This window comes from Branchiostoma lanceolatum, chromosome 7 (assembly GCF_035083965.1).
Source record: "Branchiostoma lanceolatum isolate klBraLanc5 chromosome 7, klBraLanc5.hap2, whole genome shotgun sequence".
Taxonomy (NCBI): Eukaryota; Metazoa; Chordata; class Leptocardii; order Amphioxiformes; family Branchiostomatidae; genus Branchiostoma; species Branchiostoma lanceolatum.
Genome location: NC_089728.1, coordinates 4,050,560 through 4,068,677, shown reverse-complemented (window position 1 = coordinate 4,068,677; position 18,118 = coordinate 4,050,560). Strand labels below are relative to the sequence as shown.

The following is an 18,118-nucleotide window of genomic DNA, read 5'->3' as shown; positions in this document are numbered from 1 at the left end:
TTGTATTTGTTGGATCACTAAATTTGCCAAAATCTACACACAAAAACAAGAGAATCTACACCTACCGACCCTAATTTTTCAGAATCAGAAACACAACATGAATTTTCCTAGGCCTAAACTGAAACTTGAATTTCAAGCTTTAGATCCCATTACAATTCAAAGATATTCAATGGAAATGTATCGTATGTACACCAATGGATATTGATATGATTATGAATGTAGACTATATTAACAACAATATTCCATAATCATGTAAGGTAATGTGTAAAAGCAGTAACAGTCAAAACACTACATGGGGTGGTATTTTGTTGTTTTATTTCATCCGTCAAAATAATTTACTTTTATGTGATGGTAGAATACAATGTAGTAACATCAATGTATAGTTTGAAAGTTGAAAATTATTCAAATTGGGTGAATCAAGAGTTGTGTGTAAGCTTGCTTGTACAATTGTTGACGTTTGGGAATTACATCTCATGTCAGAATAAACAAACGTCACCACAATTCTGTTGTTACATCTTACTTGTGTACTCAGTAAGTAATAATGGTATAACATAAGATGTTTCAATAACAATTCTATTACCATCAAAATATACATTTACTTGATGTATAGAAAATTATGTCACTGCAAATTTCTTCAGCAAGAAGGACATTTTAGGACATCTGTAACATTACATGTGTTCATATGGTTTCTCAATGATACTACGGCCACACCAATCTAATTTCTTGGTTAACAGATTTTTTGATTTTAGCGAGAGGACATCATTAAACAGACGGCTGGGGTGAATACTTGCACCTGACCATGTTCACTCCCTGAAACTGTGCGCACCAAAGAACAGACTTTCCTCTGAGATTCTGTGTTCATGTTGATTTTCCAACCTAGCATTTTTTTTAAATTCCGTTAACCAAGAAATTAAATTGGTGTGGCCTAAGGCATATAGGAAAAAGATTAACATCATACTCTTTATTTCTTGGAACACTCCGGGCAAAATCTTTAAAAAAGGAGAGAACTCCTACCTACCAACCCTAAGTTTTTAGGGCCCTGATCAGCAACATAAGCGAAATCAAGGAGTGGTAGGGAAAGACGGCGGTCCAGCTGACCAGACTGGCTGATGACCGCCAGAGGTGCAGAACCTTTGTGGACTGACTTCCCCTACGGCTAATAACTATAGGACTGGTCAGTGAGTGAGTGAATCAGCTACACAACATTGATTTTCCTAGTCCTAACCATTTCTTCAAGGCTTTAATCTTTAAGAAGACTCTTTTATCATGCCGTTATTGTGCTCCTTAGAACTTGTGGGTAACAGCAGCTAGAAGCCATCCAGGAATTTTGAGGAACGACGGAATCCAGGCAGCCAATCCCGTGTAGCCTCTCATAGCCAGCATGTCCTTCACTGTCCTGAAGTTGAGTGGCACCTGCCCTGTTGCATCATAGGAAACGCAAGAGCATACAGGTTACAATTTGTACTGGGTGAAAATCAGTAGAGAGTTTTCATGAAAACATGTTGTATTCAGTTGAATTACAGCAAATATTATCTATATCATATTCATAAGGATTTCAAGAGTTTAGTTGCTTTCTGTCCCTGGTACTGAATGCACTTCACTATCCATGTCCTTGGTACTGAATGGACCTCACTATCTTTGTCCTCGATACTGAATGGACCTCACTATCCCTGGTACTGAATGCACTTCACTATCCCTGTCATTGGTACTGAATAGGCCTTACCATCCCTGTCCTTGGTACTAAATGACCCTCCCTGTTCTTGGTACTGAATAGGCCTTACTAGTCTATCTTTGGCACTGAATAGGCCTCACTTTCCCTGTCCTTGGTATTGAATGGGCCTCACTATCCCTGTCATTTGTACTTAATGGGCCTCACAATCCCTGACTTTGGTCTTGAATAGGCCTCAATATCCCTGTCCTTAGTAATGAATTGAAATCACCATCCCTGTCCTTGGTACTGAATGCACTTCACTATCCCTGGTACTGAATGGACATCACTACTATCCCTGTCCTTGGTACTGAATAGGCCTCACTATCCCTGAATAGGCCTCACTATCCCTGTCCTTGGTACTGAATGGACCTAATCATCTCTGTCCTTAGCACTGAATCTGCCAGTTAAAAGCATATACTCATGTTGCAAAAAACACAAGTTGACTGCCGTGTAACAGGCCCTCTTCATACAATATCTGTAGCAATCATGTTTGAGTGCCTTATGTGGAAGTTGCAATACTTACCATCAATGTCTGTAAAACCATATTCCTCAGCCAGTAGACAAGTGCACAGGATTCTTCCAGACTTCTGCATTATGTTGGGATCTAAATGTTGCAATAATAAAAAATTAAGGTAAATGTCACCACCAGACTTTCGTACAAACGTTACAAGTTCAGCCTTACGTTTTCCATAGGGAACGATTGTGAATTTTTCAAATTCTGATATTCATATGTTTGTTTTTTCTTTCTGTTCTTCTGTTTCTTCAATGTGCCTGGCATTGTAAACCAGCAGATATTGAGAAAAAGGGTTGCCTGGTTGACAGGGAAAAAACAGTTTATGACACACAGTTTATGACAATGACGATGATTTGATGAAACTTTCTACGTCCCCCTTCTCATCCATATTGAGGCCATATGTACATGTACCAGTTGCTGAACTGTCAAAGGCAACATGACAAGTCTATATGCTTGTTACTCACAGTCATTCGTCTAGGACATGTATTGTACAATGTGAATTGCAAGGTCAATACTGAGATGGTTGCATCCTCCCCCCCCCCCGACTGGTACTATAAAGCACTTAAAGTACCCACCTGCTGCAAGATGAACTATGGTCCTCCCTGAAAACTCCACTGTCTCTGAGTGTGCAAACACTTGAGCACTCTGCACAAAATAGAATCAAGCATGAAATTTGCAGCAGTCATGCATCCAGGTAGATTTAGTAATCAAAGGGGTGTTCAACAGCAGAATCAGCCATTGTAACATCCCCCAGTATACTGCACTCCCGTTTACCTGGGGGATGCTGCACAAGAGATCTCTCAAACCCACTGTTATTCAAAGTGGCGGATTTATGTGACCCGGCAGATTAATGTTAATCTACAACAGAAACCATCAGGGTAAGGGTTACAGGATAAACATAAGAAGGAAACAGGTACCTTGCTTGTTGGCCTTTCAGCGAGGAAGCCTGTGACAAGCTCAGTCTTCACCGGACCAGGCCACAAAGAGATGAAGGCTACGTTGTCTTTCTTCAGCTCATGTGCACAATCAGCCGCCATACGGTCACACTAGAATTGGTTAACGTTGGGTAACATAAATTCGGGATTTTTCCGATAATGGTTGACTGAAATCAATCTAGCAGAACAATAAACCATCCTTTTTTTCTATTATTCTGTCAGTATCATGTACTATCTTTGCACTAATCATATATATGGTAGATTTTGTCTCTAGTCGTGCTGACACCATAATATTTCAACTTGAAACTACCGTCCACCGCACGCACAGTGACGGTGCTGTCGGACAGGGGTGAACATTAATTCGGGAGAGAAGATTCGTCTTGAATAACTTACCGCTAATTACATTTTATACAGCAGCTATTCGTTCCATCCTTGGCTTGAGGAGAGTGCTATGAATATAGACGTGTCCAAGTAAAAAAAATACACGAAAAAACGGCCGTACCGCACACATCAGGCCTACGGGAACAACCCGTGTGTTGAGTCTGTAGCTATAGAACGTCAAAGTCGACATCCACCGTCATGGCAACGTGTACATTATTCATGGCAAGTTAGCCGGATGCCATAGCATTGATAATACTACTATGTCCATGTATTCCTTGTTGTGTTAGGAGCAAACTTTGAGGAAAATATCGTCCTCAGTCCACAATCACACGCAACATTTAGACAAAAAAGTGTTCCTCACAAACCTTTGTCGTCTGCTTGACAACAGGATTCTGGGTAATGATATGGCGGCGGGAAAATACACGTGCCGTAGGTTGTAGCAACAAAGAGGAGTTTTGATGATTGATCACACTTAGAATCCAGTTGCAGGTTAGCAAAAGAGATTGTAATAAGTTGTCTTGTAAATAGTTGTGTTTAGCAGGCAGGAGATGTGACATTTGTCTTATAAACCAGCGAACAAGCGTGCAGTGTGATTCTCCCACGAAGCCCCCAGACTCTGTCAATAAGGGACGGAGAGTTTTTGACGTAGCCAACTTCTAAAGCATGGTTATCGAAGCTTTTCAGACAGTGTTCTGAATACGTTAGTCTGTCAAGTTTGCATTTCTAGCGGTATTACTGATGTTGCATCTAGCACATATCCCTAAATACCCCGTTTTCGAAAAATCCCGAATTTAAGTACCCCACGAATTTAGGTTACCCAACGTTACAATGAAAAACAAAACTGAGCAAGAAATCAAAGATCTCATGCCATATCTCAACCCGGTTTCCCAGTCCTATCCTTAGTCACTGACGAAAGACAGAGGATACTGTCTGAAATGTCTGACTGTTTCAAAATTTTATCCAGTTGCTTGAGTAACTATTTTGGGTGTATCTTACTACCTGGATGTCTAACCTTCATCAACGTATTAAAGATCTCGTACCTCCATGAGATACCTAAGAGTTCTGTGATTTTCTTGTTTTATTCATTATCGTGAATCTCTCGCTAACTCTGTCAATGCATTTCCTGCCAGACCAACTTTGGACCTACGCCAAGACAACCTTCCTATCCTGCCAGTCTCCAGTTGCACCATTTTCTGACTAACATCATGTACAATGGACACACACCAAGACAAACAAGCACACAGACCAAGAACAATACCTCCGTTTTTACGGAGGTAATAAGTGATTTGTGTATGCCAGAAATATTTCATGGTAAAACATGATCAGCATCATCTACCTGCTCACTGCTTGGTACCAAGAACAAGTAATAGAACACAATACACATTTGATAAATACAATATGTTTCTAAGGAAAACGTAATGAAACAAACCGCTGCCTTGCCGATGCCATATGCCACGTTGAAGAGGTACCGCAGACCCCCGGGACTGGAAATGTTCACGATCAGCCCCTTCTTCTGTGGAACCATCAGCCGGGCTGCATACACGGAGCAGATGTAGTGGTTTCTGAAATCATGACAGATATCAGGTATTAAGATAAGCTTGATTACTTTATTTATTTATTTATTTATTTCTGTTTTCTTTATCTAAGGTGGCCGCACTTAGTGCTAAACGCACTGCTTTTCAGGCGTGCCCTACTTTCATTAGTCAACAGAAAATGTGACAACTGCATAGAAGATGTAGAAATGTACATTATGTCTTTCATTGACTACAATTATAAGAAGAGCTTGATACAATTAGCTGAACATTGTTGCAACAAGTTCTATGAGAATACCTCTAATGACCTGACAATACTGTGTGGGTGTAAGCCATAGCAGCTAAGCCATGAGCCATCCTGGCTCTCAACTGGATCCAAACCAAACTTCAAATTCTCCAAGTATCCTATCACACCACTTCCACCTTACATATACATAACTGCAGACACACACACCAAGACAATCAAACATACAAACTGATTACAAATTTGGTACTGTTTAACTTTAAGAAACTATACCTAAAGGATTGAATCTAACAGAAACAATTTTTCTACTTGTCATTAACGTTATATAATTGTTACAAGTTTACCTTAATCCCACATTGTTGACATCATCCCAGAATCCTGGGTCCTGCTGCCAGAATTTCTTGTTCTCATTCTCAAAGATGCCCTGGAGATAAAAGACACAGAAGAATCTAAAAACTGCCTCCTTGATTTTTCAAACTGTAAAATACTTTTTTTAAATACTGTAACATAATTTAGTTAAACCATTGATGTACATGTGTTACAGCACAATTTAGGACTTCAGTGCCTCAATCCGGTTTTACATCACATCCAAGAGGATCTCCCTAACCAAAGCTACATGTATATACTGACTGTCATCAAGTAAGGAAATGGGTGTAAAGTGCCTTTTACATTAGCCTTTGGGCACAACCACAAGACCACCTTGGTAACAAGTACTGTATTTTCCAAAATCAATGTCTCTTACTGTAACAGCTTTATAGGCGTTGTTGACCAGTATGTCCAGCTGTCCGTCCTGTTCACGCTGAATCTGGTCAAACAGAGCCTTGATGTTCTCATCCTTCTCATGGTCACACTGCACAGGGACGCACTTTCCTCCGCGTTTCTCGATCTGGGTACAGAAGGATTGAATACACAATGTCACTTTGCCGTTGAATTTTATATTGTAACTTAATATACAGTGACACTGTCAGCAAATAGTAGCGGACAACCTCAAGCCAAACATACACACTCACGTCATATCTTTGGAAAAGCCGCTGTAGCCGCATAGTTTCCGTTTAGAACTTTCTTCGAGCCCTCACATACTGTGACACTGTCCTTACAAAATGCACATCTACAAATTACAATAATGTATGATATTCCAGAACCCTTGTACTAGTAAAGGCACCAGATGGTGCATAGAGCAGTGCCCATCTCTGTTTCAAGAGCCCCTGAGCCACACATACAACTTTGTGCAATCACTACAGCAGGAGGCTAGCCCACTGTTAGTGTGTGTGGTCAACTACTAGTACCATACTACTCTTTTGTTAGCCTGGTATCCAAACCTATAATAGCTGCCGAGCTAGTCTCTTTGTCTGTTTGCGTAAAAAGACAAAGAGAGTCGGCAGCTACTGTTGTCCGCGTGGTTTTCATTCCGCGCTAAGGCGAAAATGGAGTGTTAGCCGTGGTTTTAAGCTTGCGGCAGCGCTATAGTCACACACTGCTACAGTACTGGATGAAAATGTTTGTGGTGGTTTTAAGTTCGCAGTGAAACGGTTGCCGCGAAAACGGCGAACATAAAACCACCGCGAACATTTCTGCATTCACAGTATTATTATGATATAACTAAGGCTTGGGTACCAGGCTACTCTTTTGTTGGATTGTCATACCTCTTCAGCACATTCCATCAGTGATGTCCCTTTGCCTGTAGGCTTTAAGGTACGACCTGTCAAAAGAAAAAGATAATAATAGAAGTTTATTGCAAGTTCATGCCCGTGGGCTAATTGCAAATACATGGTAAAAACATAGAGAAAAACATACATGCGTCAGTAAACTGTGTCTGACTTTGTTGTAACAATAGGCTACTGGTACTAAATACAATTGTTGGCTATATCTAAACTAGCTAAAATATAAAAAGGAGCATACGTAGTGGACCTCTGTATCATTCATTTACTCTTTCTTCTATTCTAATTCTTCTATTGGGCAAATCTTGTTGGGCAAATCTTGTTAGTGCCTTAGGTGAATCATAGGGCAGCAAGGTTCCTTGCTGAATTATAGGGCAGCAAGGTTCCTTGCTGAATTATAGGGCAGCAAGGTTCCTTGCTGTTTCAGGAGCAGAGTATATTTCTACATAGAGAGCTGCAAGCCAGTTTCCCTTTAACATGCTCGAGGCATGTCCTCGAACACGGGACCCTATTTTACGTCCCTTCCGAATGATGGGTGCAGCCCCAACCAAGATGTCCTGACCCAGGATTGAACCAGGGTCTCCTAGTTACCCAAACTGATTGGAAACAGAAGTTAAACTATGAGGCTGCTACCAGTTGAGCCACAGGGATATCTCAGTGCAGTGTGTATTTGTTACTTCAACATTCATAGTACGTCGACACATACGAATGCCTAATGTAACTACCAATTCTCCTGTAATATAAATCTCTGTATGTTCGCGGGCCCCACCTGTGATGTAGACTGTAGCTCCTGCCTCCCCCAGCTGCAGTGCGATGCCCTTCCCTATCCCCCTGGTCGCACCCGTCACCACTGCTACCTTCCCTGACAGCATGTTGGACAATCTACAGGAATTTTCTTCAATAAAGCAAAGTCAAGTCAAGGTTTATTGCACAACAATTGTAACAGCTACAATGTAAGGCAATTAGCATTGTAAAAGACTACTCCTGAGGCTATTGTTACATTAATCTAGTACATGTAACATTAACATTAGATTTAAAGCTATAACGTTTTAACAAATATATAGCTTAGAATCTAATGTTAATGTTAATGTTACATGTACTTAAATGTCACACTACATAACCCTCGAATGTGACAAAACTTTTGTTTGGCATGCAAGGTAGTATAACAGTGTTTATGACCAGCTGCTGCCGCGCCGCGTGCCTGCGAAGCTGGTGTGTTACGCCTAATGGCGGTTATACCGGCTATATAGATACAGATACAAATACAGTACTATAACACGATATTGATTTAAAGTTTGAAAGAATCAGGACTAGGCATAATTGGTGAACAATTGGTCATAAAATAGGTGTAACAAATATAAAGCTTAGAATCTAATGTTGATGTTAATGTTACATGTACTAGATAAATGTTAATGTTACATGTATAACTGTTCAATGATATAACCAAGGAGGTTGATATAACTACTAGATAAATGTTACATGACGTTCTATGGCTGTTTATGTCCGCAACGGCACCAGACAGCCTCTATTTTTCCTTAAACCCATGGTCATATCTGTACAAGTCATACCTTTATAACGCTATTAACTTGCTGAAACAGTAACTAGTTGTCATAATGTAAAGTTACCTGGGCTCGGCCACACGTACCGCTGACTCAGAGTTGCTAACTGTGTAAACGTGTTGAAAGTTTAAAGGTCGGGAGTTCAAAGGTCGGAAGTCAGGGTAATCTCCAAGCAGACGTAGGGTTCAGATCGTGATTTGGAGGCTATAAATTTCATACGACTTTATAGTGGCGTAAAAGATTGAGCTGGACTCTACCGTTACATCTGTTTGGAGAAGAACTGAAGTTACAAGACCGCATAATGATCAGTCCTTAATTAAAGAAGAAATTAATTAAAGCTGAAAAGTTGTATTTTCTATGATTTTTGGTCGATTCCACAGGTTCTTCTCCTTGTCATTAAAATGGGATGTTGTTTGTGTGATAATTCAGCCGGGAAGTCATGTTAAAACGTGCTAAAAAAAGCGCGATATTTCATGGTCTTTCATACTTTCCTTCCTGCGAATTTAAATGAGATGCAAATGAGGGTTGACTCAGCTTGTAAGTGCAATGTAAACGCGGTGGAAAATACCGTGTAGCAGGTGGGCCAAAAGGAGCTAGCTACAAAATAAACGACTTCACCGAAGTTCTATCAATGCTCAAGTTCCCTAAAGTGAAGAATACCATGTGATCATGGACCCAGTCTGTGCAAGCACGTCTGCAGAACGCAATGCACGTACGGTAATTAGCCTGCTATATATTAATTAATTATAGCTGCTACATATCAAATAAATTATAGCTGCCGAGTCGGCTTTCGCTCTCTTTGGTCAACGTTGCATCAGAGTAACAGCCGTTGCACAAGATATGTATTCAGACACAACTAAATGAACCTATATACGAGATATTAACCTTAAATACGTGAGCTCGGCCCTAAACGCCTACGTTCTGCCGACGCGCCGTTTGCGCAGAGGCATCGGAATGCCTGCATGCCTTTGTTACCAAGGATTACTGTGTGGTGAACAATCACTACAGTTTGCCTCAGTAGCGCAGTAGATTGTGACGTTTTGTGAAGTTTGAAATCAATTTGAATGCCTGATTATGAAGCCAATGAAAAGTATCCGCTCACAAATACATTGCAGTTAGTACGCCTGAAGCCACCTGTTAACGGTATAATTCCCGCCGACTTTTACAAATCAACATGTTAAACTTTATGATTATTCCTATGATGAGTCCAATGCGGTTAATGACAATAAATTCTTACAATACGTCCGTCTCCACCCTCTGGTTGTGTAACCCTACTAGTTAGATACTGTATAAAAAGAACCCTCACCGGTTTCCAGTGAAACAGTCGACCTCGAGTCTTTTATGTCTTGAATGGACTTTGACAGCAAACAGCACCCAGATTGTTATCGGAACACGTTCCCATAGTGTCATCATAGGCATCTCAAAAGAAACACGTAGTGACCTACTTGTCACTATTTTGTTGTTAGTCAGGATGAAATTATATTCGGACAGTTTCACTGTAAGAAAATAAAACCTTATTCCTCTATTGCAATGTCTACACTTTTTCTGCACTTTGTTTCATGTAGCCCTCGGGCAAGAAGTTGCAAATAAAACTCATTGCATAATGACTTCTCATGTAAATACCCACAATTGAACCCGTTAGGCGGCAATGAGGTTAAATCTGATCAAAACCTCATTGGTTAGAGCTAGAGATAGGTTGAAATTTCAAATGCAGAATTTACGTATTGCCTGCGACTATGGGTAGCTTGATTGTCCATTTTTTTTTCAGTTTGATTTGGAATTTTCAGTGGTACCGGCGCCGGACGCGATGCAAAGAAATGGTTTATGGCCCCGTTCATGATTCAAAACATAAAACGGTTCGAACCGTTTCGGATATATTCCGAATTGAAACGGTTTACATTTTGCGTCCGCGATATAAACTTACACCCGGGCTGTAATCCGAATCCGACTTCTTTAAAAGTATTGTGTGTGTAAGGCAATATTTGACGGTTTCAAAAGCATGATAAGATTCGTACAAAATGCACATTCGCAGGCATCTTGCAACAATCATGACAACCTTTTATTGGATACTGGATTGATTACCAGTATCTATCATAATAAAGATAATTGCTGCCTAAGCTAACTACATTGTAGTCCACAATCTACGGCAGTACAGTCCAGATGTTAATAAAGTTTAACTTTCAATCGAAGGAGGCCTGTATAAAGTTATACTTCTTAACTGACACGCATCTACATTACAGTTAAGCCGCCTTTTCAAGAAATGTAGATCAGTCAGGGCACTGATTAACAAACAGAAGGAAACTCGCTTCACATGGTGGGACCAGAATTGCCTGATACCCGACTTATGCCCCCCCCCCCAGTTATGTATCTTCTTATGCCCCTCCCCGACTTATATCCCCCCCACACACACACAATATGATAGCAGATAGTTACCTGCAGACCAACATGTAGCGACAAAGCAGAAAAAGATGACAGCAGATTTTTTGACTCTCACATAAATTGAATTTCTTATGAATACATGTACGAGAAAATATAGAAATGATAAGGATATTTCTATGATTCTAGTTGTCTACTATTTGCAGGTAACTATCTGCTGTCATCATCATCATCAGGCTCAAATCCTTTGCTCCGAGTAGGTCCCCCAGGTGTCCCCTGGCCAGGCCGTAAGTTGTTCTGAGTATTGCTACGTCGTATTTCAGACATGTCGTACTCCGTCCCAAAGCATGCCGTAGTTGGGTGCAAACTACAACGTACCTTTGTGTCACCACGACGTAGTGCAGTTAGACCGTATTTCAGACAAATACGATATATTTGGGTGTACAGTTTTGACCGGAATAGAAAACCATATTGCTGTTTTAGAATCCTGTCACTATAGGTATTGCACTGCTATATTTAGTTCGTAAAGTTCAACCTCTTCATAACATTTTTATGGCCCATCTCCTGACGATGCATCCACCACGCATGCCATCCCACCACAGCTGTGCCCAGCACCACGAGTGTGATACCGCCGAGTTCCATGGGTCCGGGGAACTGCGATTGAAAGAAATAATCCAACAGTAGTGTCAAAGGTACTATGAGCGTTAATAAAGTGGAGGTAACGCCGGCCGTTTCCGACTGCATTACAATCTTTTCAGGGAATGCCGAGAGGGCGTCGCACAGACTTAGTCCGATGACGTACCCCGTTGTTTGTGCAGAGATTGTCCAACGCGGTGTCTCAAATATGTACGTTAGTGCCAGCAGCATCGTTGTTCCCACCAACTGTGTGTAAAATGTTATTACTAGGATATGTACCTTCTGGACGCCGACGAGCAACCGTGTAATAACGTTATTTGGACTCCTGATGAAAGCTGCTGCCAATGGGAGAAGAATGGCGACCGTGAGGCGCTGTGACGACGAAGCGGCATCATTGCTCATTCCCACCGCGACAAGGACAACGCCAGCTGCGCTGCAAAGGATCCCACAACCGTCCACGACACCCACCGTTTCTTTCAGAAATAGCAATCCTATACAGGCGGTGAAGAGAGGTTCCGACCCCTGAATGATACCGAAGGCGATCCCTGGGACGACAAAGACGAAAGACATGAATGCCAAGACGGTTCCCAAGTTGTCCGTAACTGCTGACAGGGACAGGAACATCATTTGCACTTTGTCTTTCGGTATCAGCGTCGGTCTGAAGTATGGCAAGACGACGAGAACACAGAGAAACTGCACAAGTTTCGCGAAGAATACCAGCTGCAGTCCGGGCACACCCGACTTACTACTCAAGGACATAAACTGTGCTGCGAAGGCGCTTAACACTGCGCAGGAGAGAGAACATAGCAGACTGACAGCAGATTTCATGTTGATTGCTGTCTTTGAAAAACTTGTGGAGTCCTCCATAGTTTCTTGGTAATAAAGCGTCGTTGTCGCCATGTTTCTGGAGCTAGTGATGGTGTGTCGCTAAAAAAATAATCAGTGGGCCAGGGTGCACACTTTTGCTGACTGTCATCCGATCTACATACAACCGCACCAACCTGTTTGTAATCACTTTATTGTCCAGGACTATATATCACGACGCTCACAGTGCTATAACTCACGGTGACATACTGTACGCAAAACTAGTGCAGTACATCACATTGTACTGCATGTATGTCAAACGAAATAAGCCAGAAATATTTCTAGATCATTTTGGAGGTGTGAACTTTTTCAACCACTCGGTCCTGGACGGCGGCTTTTCAGACTTAATTGATCTTTGAACGTGTCAGTCATAACGTTAGTCGAACAGACGAGAAAACTGTTAAGTTTTCATCTCACCATTTTCCCCCGGCGTCGTATTCTGCATTCTGTAATCTGACTCTTCTTGTTGTCTGATGTCCAAATTCTAGTCTCTACCAGACTAACCGCGCCGGCTATTGGGAAAATATTCGCCAGGGGATTAGGCCATGGAGGGTTTCATTCGCAGGCCCAGGATTGCAGATTGGACCCTCTAGTTCTGCGTAGCCGACTCCCTTCATACAATTCACTCTTTTTTCGCCAATTTCTACTATTTAAAGCGATCCTTTCTAACTCAAGGACGCAGTAACAGAAGCAGAATATGTGTCATCGTTTGGCATAATTGTGAAGTTGTTTGGCAGGCCCTGAATCAAGGGGTTCCGGTTACAAACCTTTGGCTTTGCAATGATGTGAAGTTCCCTATTCAGCAGAGCAGCAGGCAACAAGAAGAGTCAGATAACCCTGGACAACAAAGAGATTGTAAACATGTTGGTGCGGTTGTCTTTGTTGTGCAGCAGATCCGATGTCAGTCAGCGAATGCGTGAACCCGGGCCCATGGAATAACGATACACCATCACTCCAGAAACATGGCGACAACGACGCTTTATTACCAAGAAACTATATATGGAAGACTCCACAAGTTTTTCAAAGACAGCAATCAGCATGAAATCTGCTGTCAGTCTGCTGTGTTCTCTCTCCTGCGCAGTGTTAAGCGCCTTCGTAGCACAGTTTATGTCCTTGAGTAGTAAGTCGGGCGTTCCCGGACTACAGCTGATATTCTTCGCGAAACTTGTGTAGTTTCTCTGTGTTCTCGTCGTCTTGCCTTACTTCAGACAAACGCTGATACCGAAAGACAAAGTGCAAACGATGTTCCTGTCTCTGTCAGCAGTTACGGACAATTTGGGAACCGTCTTGGCATTCATGTCTTTCGTCTTTGTCGTCCCAGGGATCGCCTTCGGTATCATTCAGGGGTCGGAACCTCTCTTCACTGCCTGTATAGAATATACACTCCAGAATATACATATCCTAGTAGTAACATTTTACTCACAGTTGATGGGAGCAACGGTGCTGCTGGCACTAACGTACATATTTGAGACACCGCGTTGGACAATCTCTGCACAAACAACGGGGTACGTCATCGGACTAACTCTGTGCGACGCCCTCTCGGCATTCGCTAAAAAGATTGTAATGCAGTCGGAAACGGCTGGCGTTACCTCCACTTTATTAACGCTCATAGTACCTTTGACCGTACTGTTGGATTATTTCTTTCAATCGCTGTTCCCCGGACCCTTGGAACTCGGCGGTATCACACTCTTGGTGCTGGGCACAGCTGTGGTGGGAGGACGTGCGTGGTGGATGCATCGTCAGGAGATGGGCCACAAAAATGTTCTGAAGAGGTTGAACTTTACGAACTAAACGTAGCAGTGCAATACATATAACAGGATTCCAAAACAGCAAAGACATATAGCACTCTTGTAATGTATGTAGTCTCGTAGATACAGACAAACCTTACTACTACGGGAGCTGCAACATCGACGTCTATGGGTTTCTATTCCGGTCAAAACTGTACACCCAAATATGTCGCATTTGTCTGAAATACTGTCTAACTGTACTACGTCGTGGTGACACAAAGGTACGTTGTAGTTTGCACCCAACTACGGCATGCTTTGGGACGGAGTACGACATGTCTGAAATGCGACGTAATACGCAGAACAACGTACGGCATGGCAAGCGATACCTGGGGAACCTGCTTATAAAGGATTTTAGCCTGATGATGATGACAGCAGATAGTTACCTGCAAATAGTAGACAACTAGAATCATAAAACTATCCTTTAATATCACTTCTATATTTTGCCGTACATGTATTCAAAAGAAACTCAATTTTTGTGAGAGTCAAAAATTTGCTGTCATCTTTTTCTGCTGTTGCTACATGTTGGTCTGCAGGTATCTGCTATCATAGTGTGTGTGTGTGGGGGGGGGGGTACAAGTCGGGGAGGGACAGAAGAAGATACATAACTGCGCCCTGCAATTACGCGGATGGGTGATTATAAGTAAAGGGATTTGATCTGAAGTAGTTGTCTACTCGTGTCGAACACAGTCTTTGTGCTGAGGGGCGTGGCATTTATCGGGCAATTCTGGTCCCACCATGTGAAGCGAGTTTCCTTCTGTTTGTTAATCAGTGCCCTGACTGACCTACATTTCTTGAAAAGACGGATTAATTGTACATGTAGATGCATGTTACTAACGAAGATGCTGTCAGTTAAGAAGTACAATTTCATACAGGCCTCCTTCGATTGAAAGTTTTAACTTTATTAACATCTGGACTGTACTGCCGTAGATTGTTGACTACAATTAGTTAGCGTACGTAGGCAGCAATTATGTTAATTAGGATAGATACTGGTAATCAATCCAGTATCTAATGAAAGGTTGTCATGATTGTTGCAAGATGTCTGCAAATGTGCATTTTGTACGAATCCTATCATGCTTTTGAAACCGTCAAATATTGCCTTACACACACAGTAATTCTAATTAAGTCGGATTCGGATGTCATCTTTACATTTGTACGGATAAGACAACAACCATATACTTAACTTTGGGGCAATTAAGATTCCGCCTTAACGTTGGTATGAAAAAAGACCACCACGAAACGGTCTGACGTTTCAGATCTAGACAGCATACGCTATCTCCACGGTCAGTGACAATACGAGAATCAGGAGTCAACGTTATCAGGTTTTAAACCAAAACTCTGATTGGTTCGACGTTATGTCATATAGAGTTAATTCCATGAAGCATGGGGCGGACGAGAGCAGCGCCAGGCGGGCTGGCGTTATCAAGGTGGACCTCGAGCTAAGTGTCATCCGGCAGCTCGCTGCAAGCATTTCAACCAGAACCAGCACGTCTCCCTCGAATTGGTGCCGCTGGAGAAGACGGATGCCCAAAGTGTGTGGGTCTCAGATTCGCAACCTGTTATCCACCCTAAACAAATCCTCGCGAAGGCTACCGTGTCAACCCTCCTCACTCAGGTGTAGGAGCTGACACGGTCATCATACTCGAATATCTGTATCCGTACTTCTATATGATCTGAATGCGAATGAAGATGACGAGTGATTTGCCATACCATGAAGCATCAGATCTGAAAGGTCTAGATCTGTATCATTGAAGTGGCAACATTATCAATTGCACTCGGTATGTATTTGTTATGTTTATTCCGGTGAACTACGACGTCTGAGTTGGATTACCTACGACGTATCGCTCATGACTGAGAATTAAAACTATCATCATCTGAGAGAGCGTCACACGATACTGTAATCATACCCAGACTTGGGCGTATATACGAGCATAACTTTGGACGAATGGCTTCAGTCGATACACGTGTCAGTCGCCGTTTCCACCCAAGGGGCATGCCTCATTGCAATCTCAAGCCTCTTTTCCCATGAAGTCTTGTGGTGACATTGAGGTATTTGCCTCAGAACATCTTTCATGTGTACGGAGCGTGACACCTTGGTGGTTACATTGGTGTCGAAATACTCTTGACAAAGTTCTAACCACTTTTAAGCAGATACGTTTACCTGTTGGGGTATCGGCAGTCAAGGATGGCAGGTTACTTCGTAGACTTCTAGGAGCGCCGGCTTTTATTTGGGGGGCTAGCGCTTGACGATTTTCAACATTGGCCATGTTCTCTAATGTCGGGGGAGATTGTTTGTTCTATTGCAAGGAGCACATAAGCGATCTCCCTCGGCATTAGAGAACCTGGCATTAGAGGGACGAAACAAGGTGCCGGCGGCTACAGATGACTGCCGCCAAGGCCGTCCGCTCGGTTAAAAATTGTTCGGCCAGGTAATGTAAGGGCGCAGCTAATGGTCATTCCACTTCGGGAATTAGCCGTGAAGAAACGCCTGGTGGAAACAGTTCGGTGTGACTAAAGATTCCCCCCGCCCAACAAACGCACATATACAAATGTACTGATCTGTATGCCTGTTATTCTTTCTTTGCGCGTAGATAATTAGTAAACAGTTCAGGTTGTTGACGGATGAACTTGAACGCACTCACCCGGGTCAGTGTACACAGCAACGGTAGCTACAGTAATCGGGAAACTATAGAAGACAACAGCTCTACAATTTCAGCAACTATTTCAAGCATTAATTTTAAGATCTGGTGTCGGTCTAGTGCTAGTGAGGTAGCGATCGCGACTGTTGGAAAGTTGTCGACGGGCAGTGGACGTCCAAGACAATAATTCTACAATTTCAGCAACTATTTCAAGCGTTATTTCATCGATCTGGTGTCAGGCTAGAGGTGTAGCGACTGTTGGAAAGTTGTTGACGGATGGACCTGGAGTCTTGCTGGACTCACTCACCCGTGCCAGAATACATAGCAACGGTGGCGACAATGATCGGGGAAACTACAGAAGAGAACAATTCTACAATGATAACAGCAGCCATTTCAGACGTCACATCTAGATGTCGGTCTAGTGAGGTAGCGACTGTTGGAACAAGGATGGATCTGAGAATACCGCTTTCTTTACTCTGTACGTTGCTGAGCGCCTTCGCAGCACAGTTCATGGCCTTAAGTAGCCAGGCAGGTGTACCCGGACTGCAGCTGATCTTCTTCATGAAACTAGTGCAGCTCCCATGTATCCTTGTCGCAATACCGTGCTTTAAACCGAAGCTGACAGCTGAAGACAAACCTCTAACCATAATCTTGCTCCTTTCTGCACTTACGGACAACTTGGGAACCATCTTGGTATTTATGTCCTTCGTCTACGTGGTTCCAGGCATCGCCTTCGGTGTCATACAGGGATCGATACCTTTCTTCACCGCCTGTATAGGATTTGTGTTCCTGAAAGAAACTGTAGCTGCCGTGGACTGTTGTGGGATCATTTGCAGTGCAGCAGGCGTGGTCATCGTAGCGGTAGGAATGAGCATGAACGCCGCTACGTCCACACAGCGCCTCACGGTCGCCATTCTACTGCCAATGGCAGCAGCTTTCACCAAGGGACCATATAACGTCATCACACGGTTACTTGTCGGAGTCCGGGGAATGCCTATACTGACCGTAATGCTTTACACACAACTACTGGGGACAGTGCTGTTGCTGGCATTGATGTACATGTTTCAGACACCGCGTTGGACTATGTCTGCACGAACAATGGGGTACGTCATCGGACTATGTCTATGTGACCTTTTGTCATCATTGTCTATGAAACTTGTGCTGAAGATGGAAAAAGCTGGCGTCACGGCGACATTGATGACGCTGGTGATACCCTTTACTATATTGCTGGACTACGTTTTTCAGTCCAAATTCCCCAGCCCTATGATACTTATGGGCGTTTCAC

The 18,118-nt window shown here is 42.7% G+C and overlaps 1 protein-coding gene across 4 annotated transcripts; it reads right to left on the bottom strand.

Annotated features, from left to right (window-relative positions):
- Window positions 1–293: 293 nt before the first annotated feature.
- On the bottom strand, window positions 294–13,129 carry LOC136438635 (dehydrogenase/reductase SDR family member 1-like). Of its 4 annotated transcripts, none has more exons than XM_066433530.1 (10): window positions 12,828–13,129; window positions 7,745–7,870; window positions 6,961–7,016; window positions 6,060–6,203; window positions 5,662–5,741; window positions 4,971–5,103; window positions 3,143–3,271; window positions 2,801–2,870; window positions 2,235–2,315; window positions 294–1,418 (listed from the first exon to the last, which is right to left on the bottom strand). In XM_066433530.1, exons 1-10 carry the CDS (start codon window positions 12,853–12,855, stop codon window positions 1,285–1,287), a joined length of 981 nt encoding a protein of 326 aa, XP_066289627.1. In that variant the 5' UTR covers window positions 12,856–13,129; the 3' UTR covers window positions 294–1,284. The 4 variants fall into 4 exon arrangements, with proteins under 4 accessions (XP_066289627.1, XP_066289631.1, XP_066289628.1 ...); XM_066433534.1 differs by lacking the exon at window positions 12,828–13,129 and adding an exon at window positions 9,841–9,863; XM_066433531.1 differs by lacking the exon at window positions 12,828–13,129 and adding an exon at window positions 8,601–8,722.
- Between the last annotated feature and the right edge of the window lie 4,989 nt (window positions 13,130–18,118).

Coding starts and splice junctions, on each gene's coding strand:
- LOC136438635 (XM_066433530.1), bottom strand. CDS start 12,855: ATGCAGAATACGACGCCGGGGGAAAATG. Junction 2,316..2,800: donor CATAGTTCATCTTGCAGCAG/GTGGGTACTTTA, acceptor TGCAACATTTAG/ATCCCAACATAATGCAGAAG. Junction 1,419..2,234: donor TGGTTTTACAGACATTGATG/GTAAGTATTGCA, acceptor ATGATGCAACAG/GGCAGGTGCCACTCAACTTC.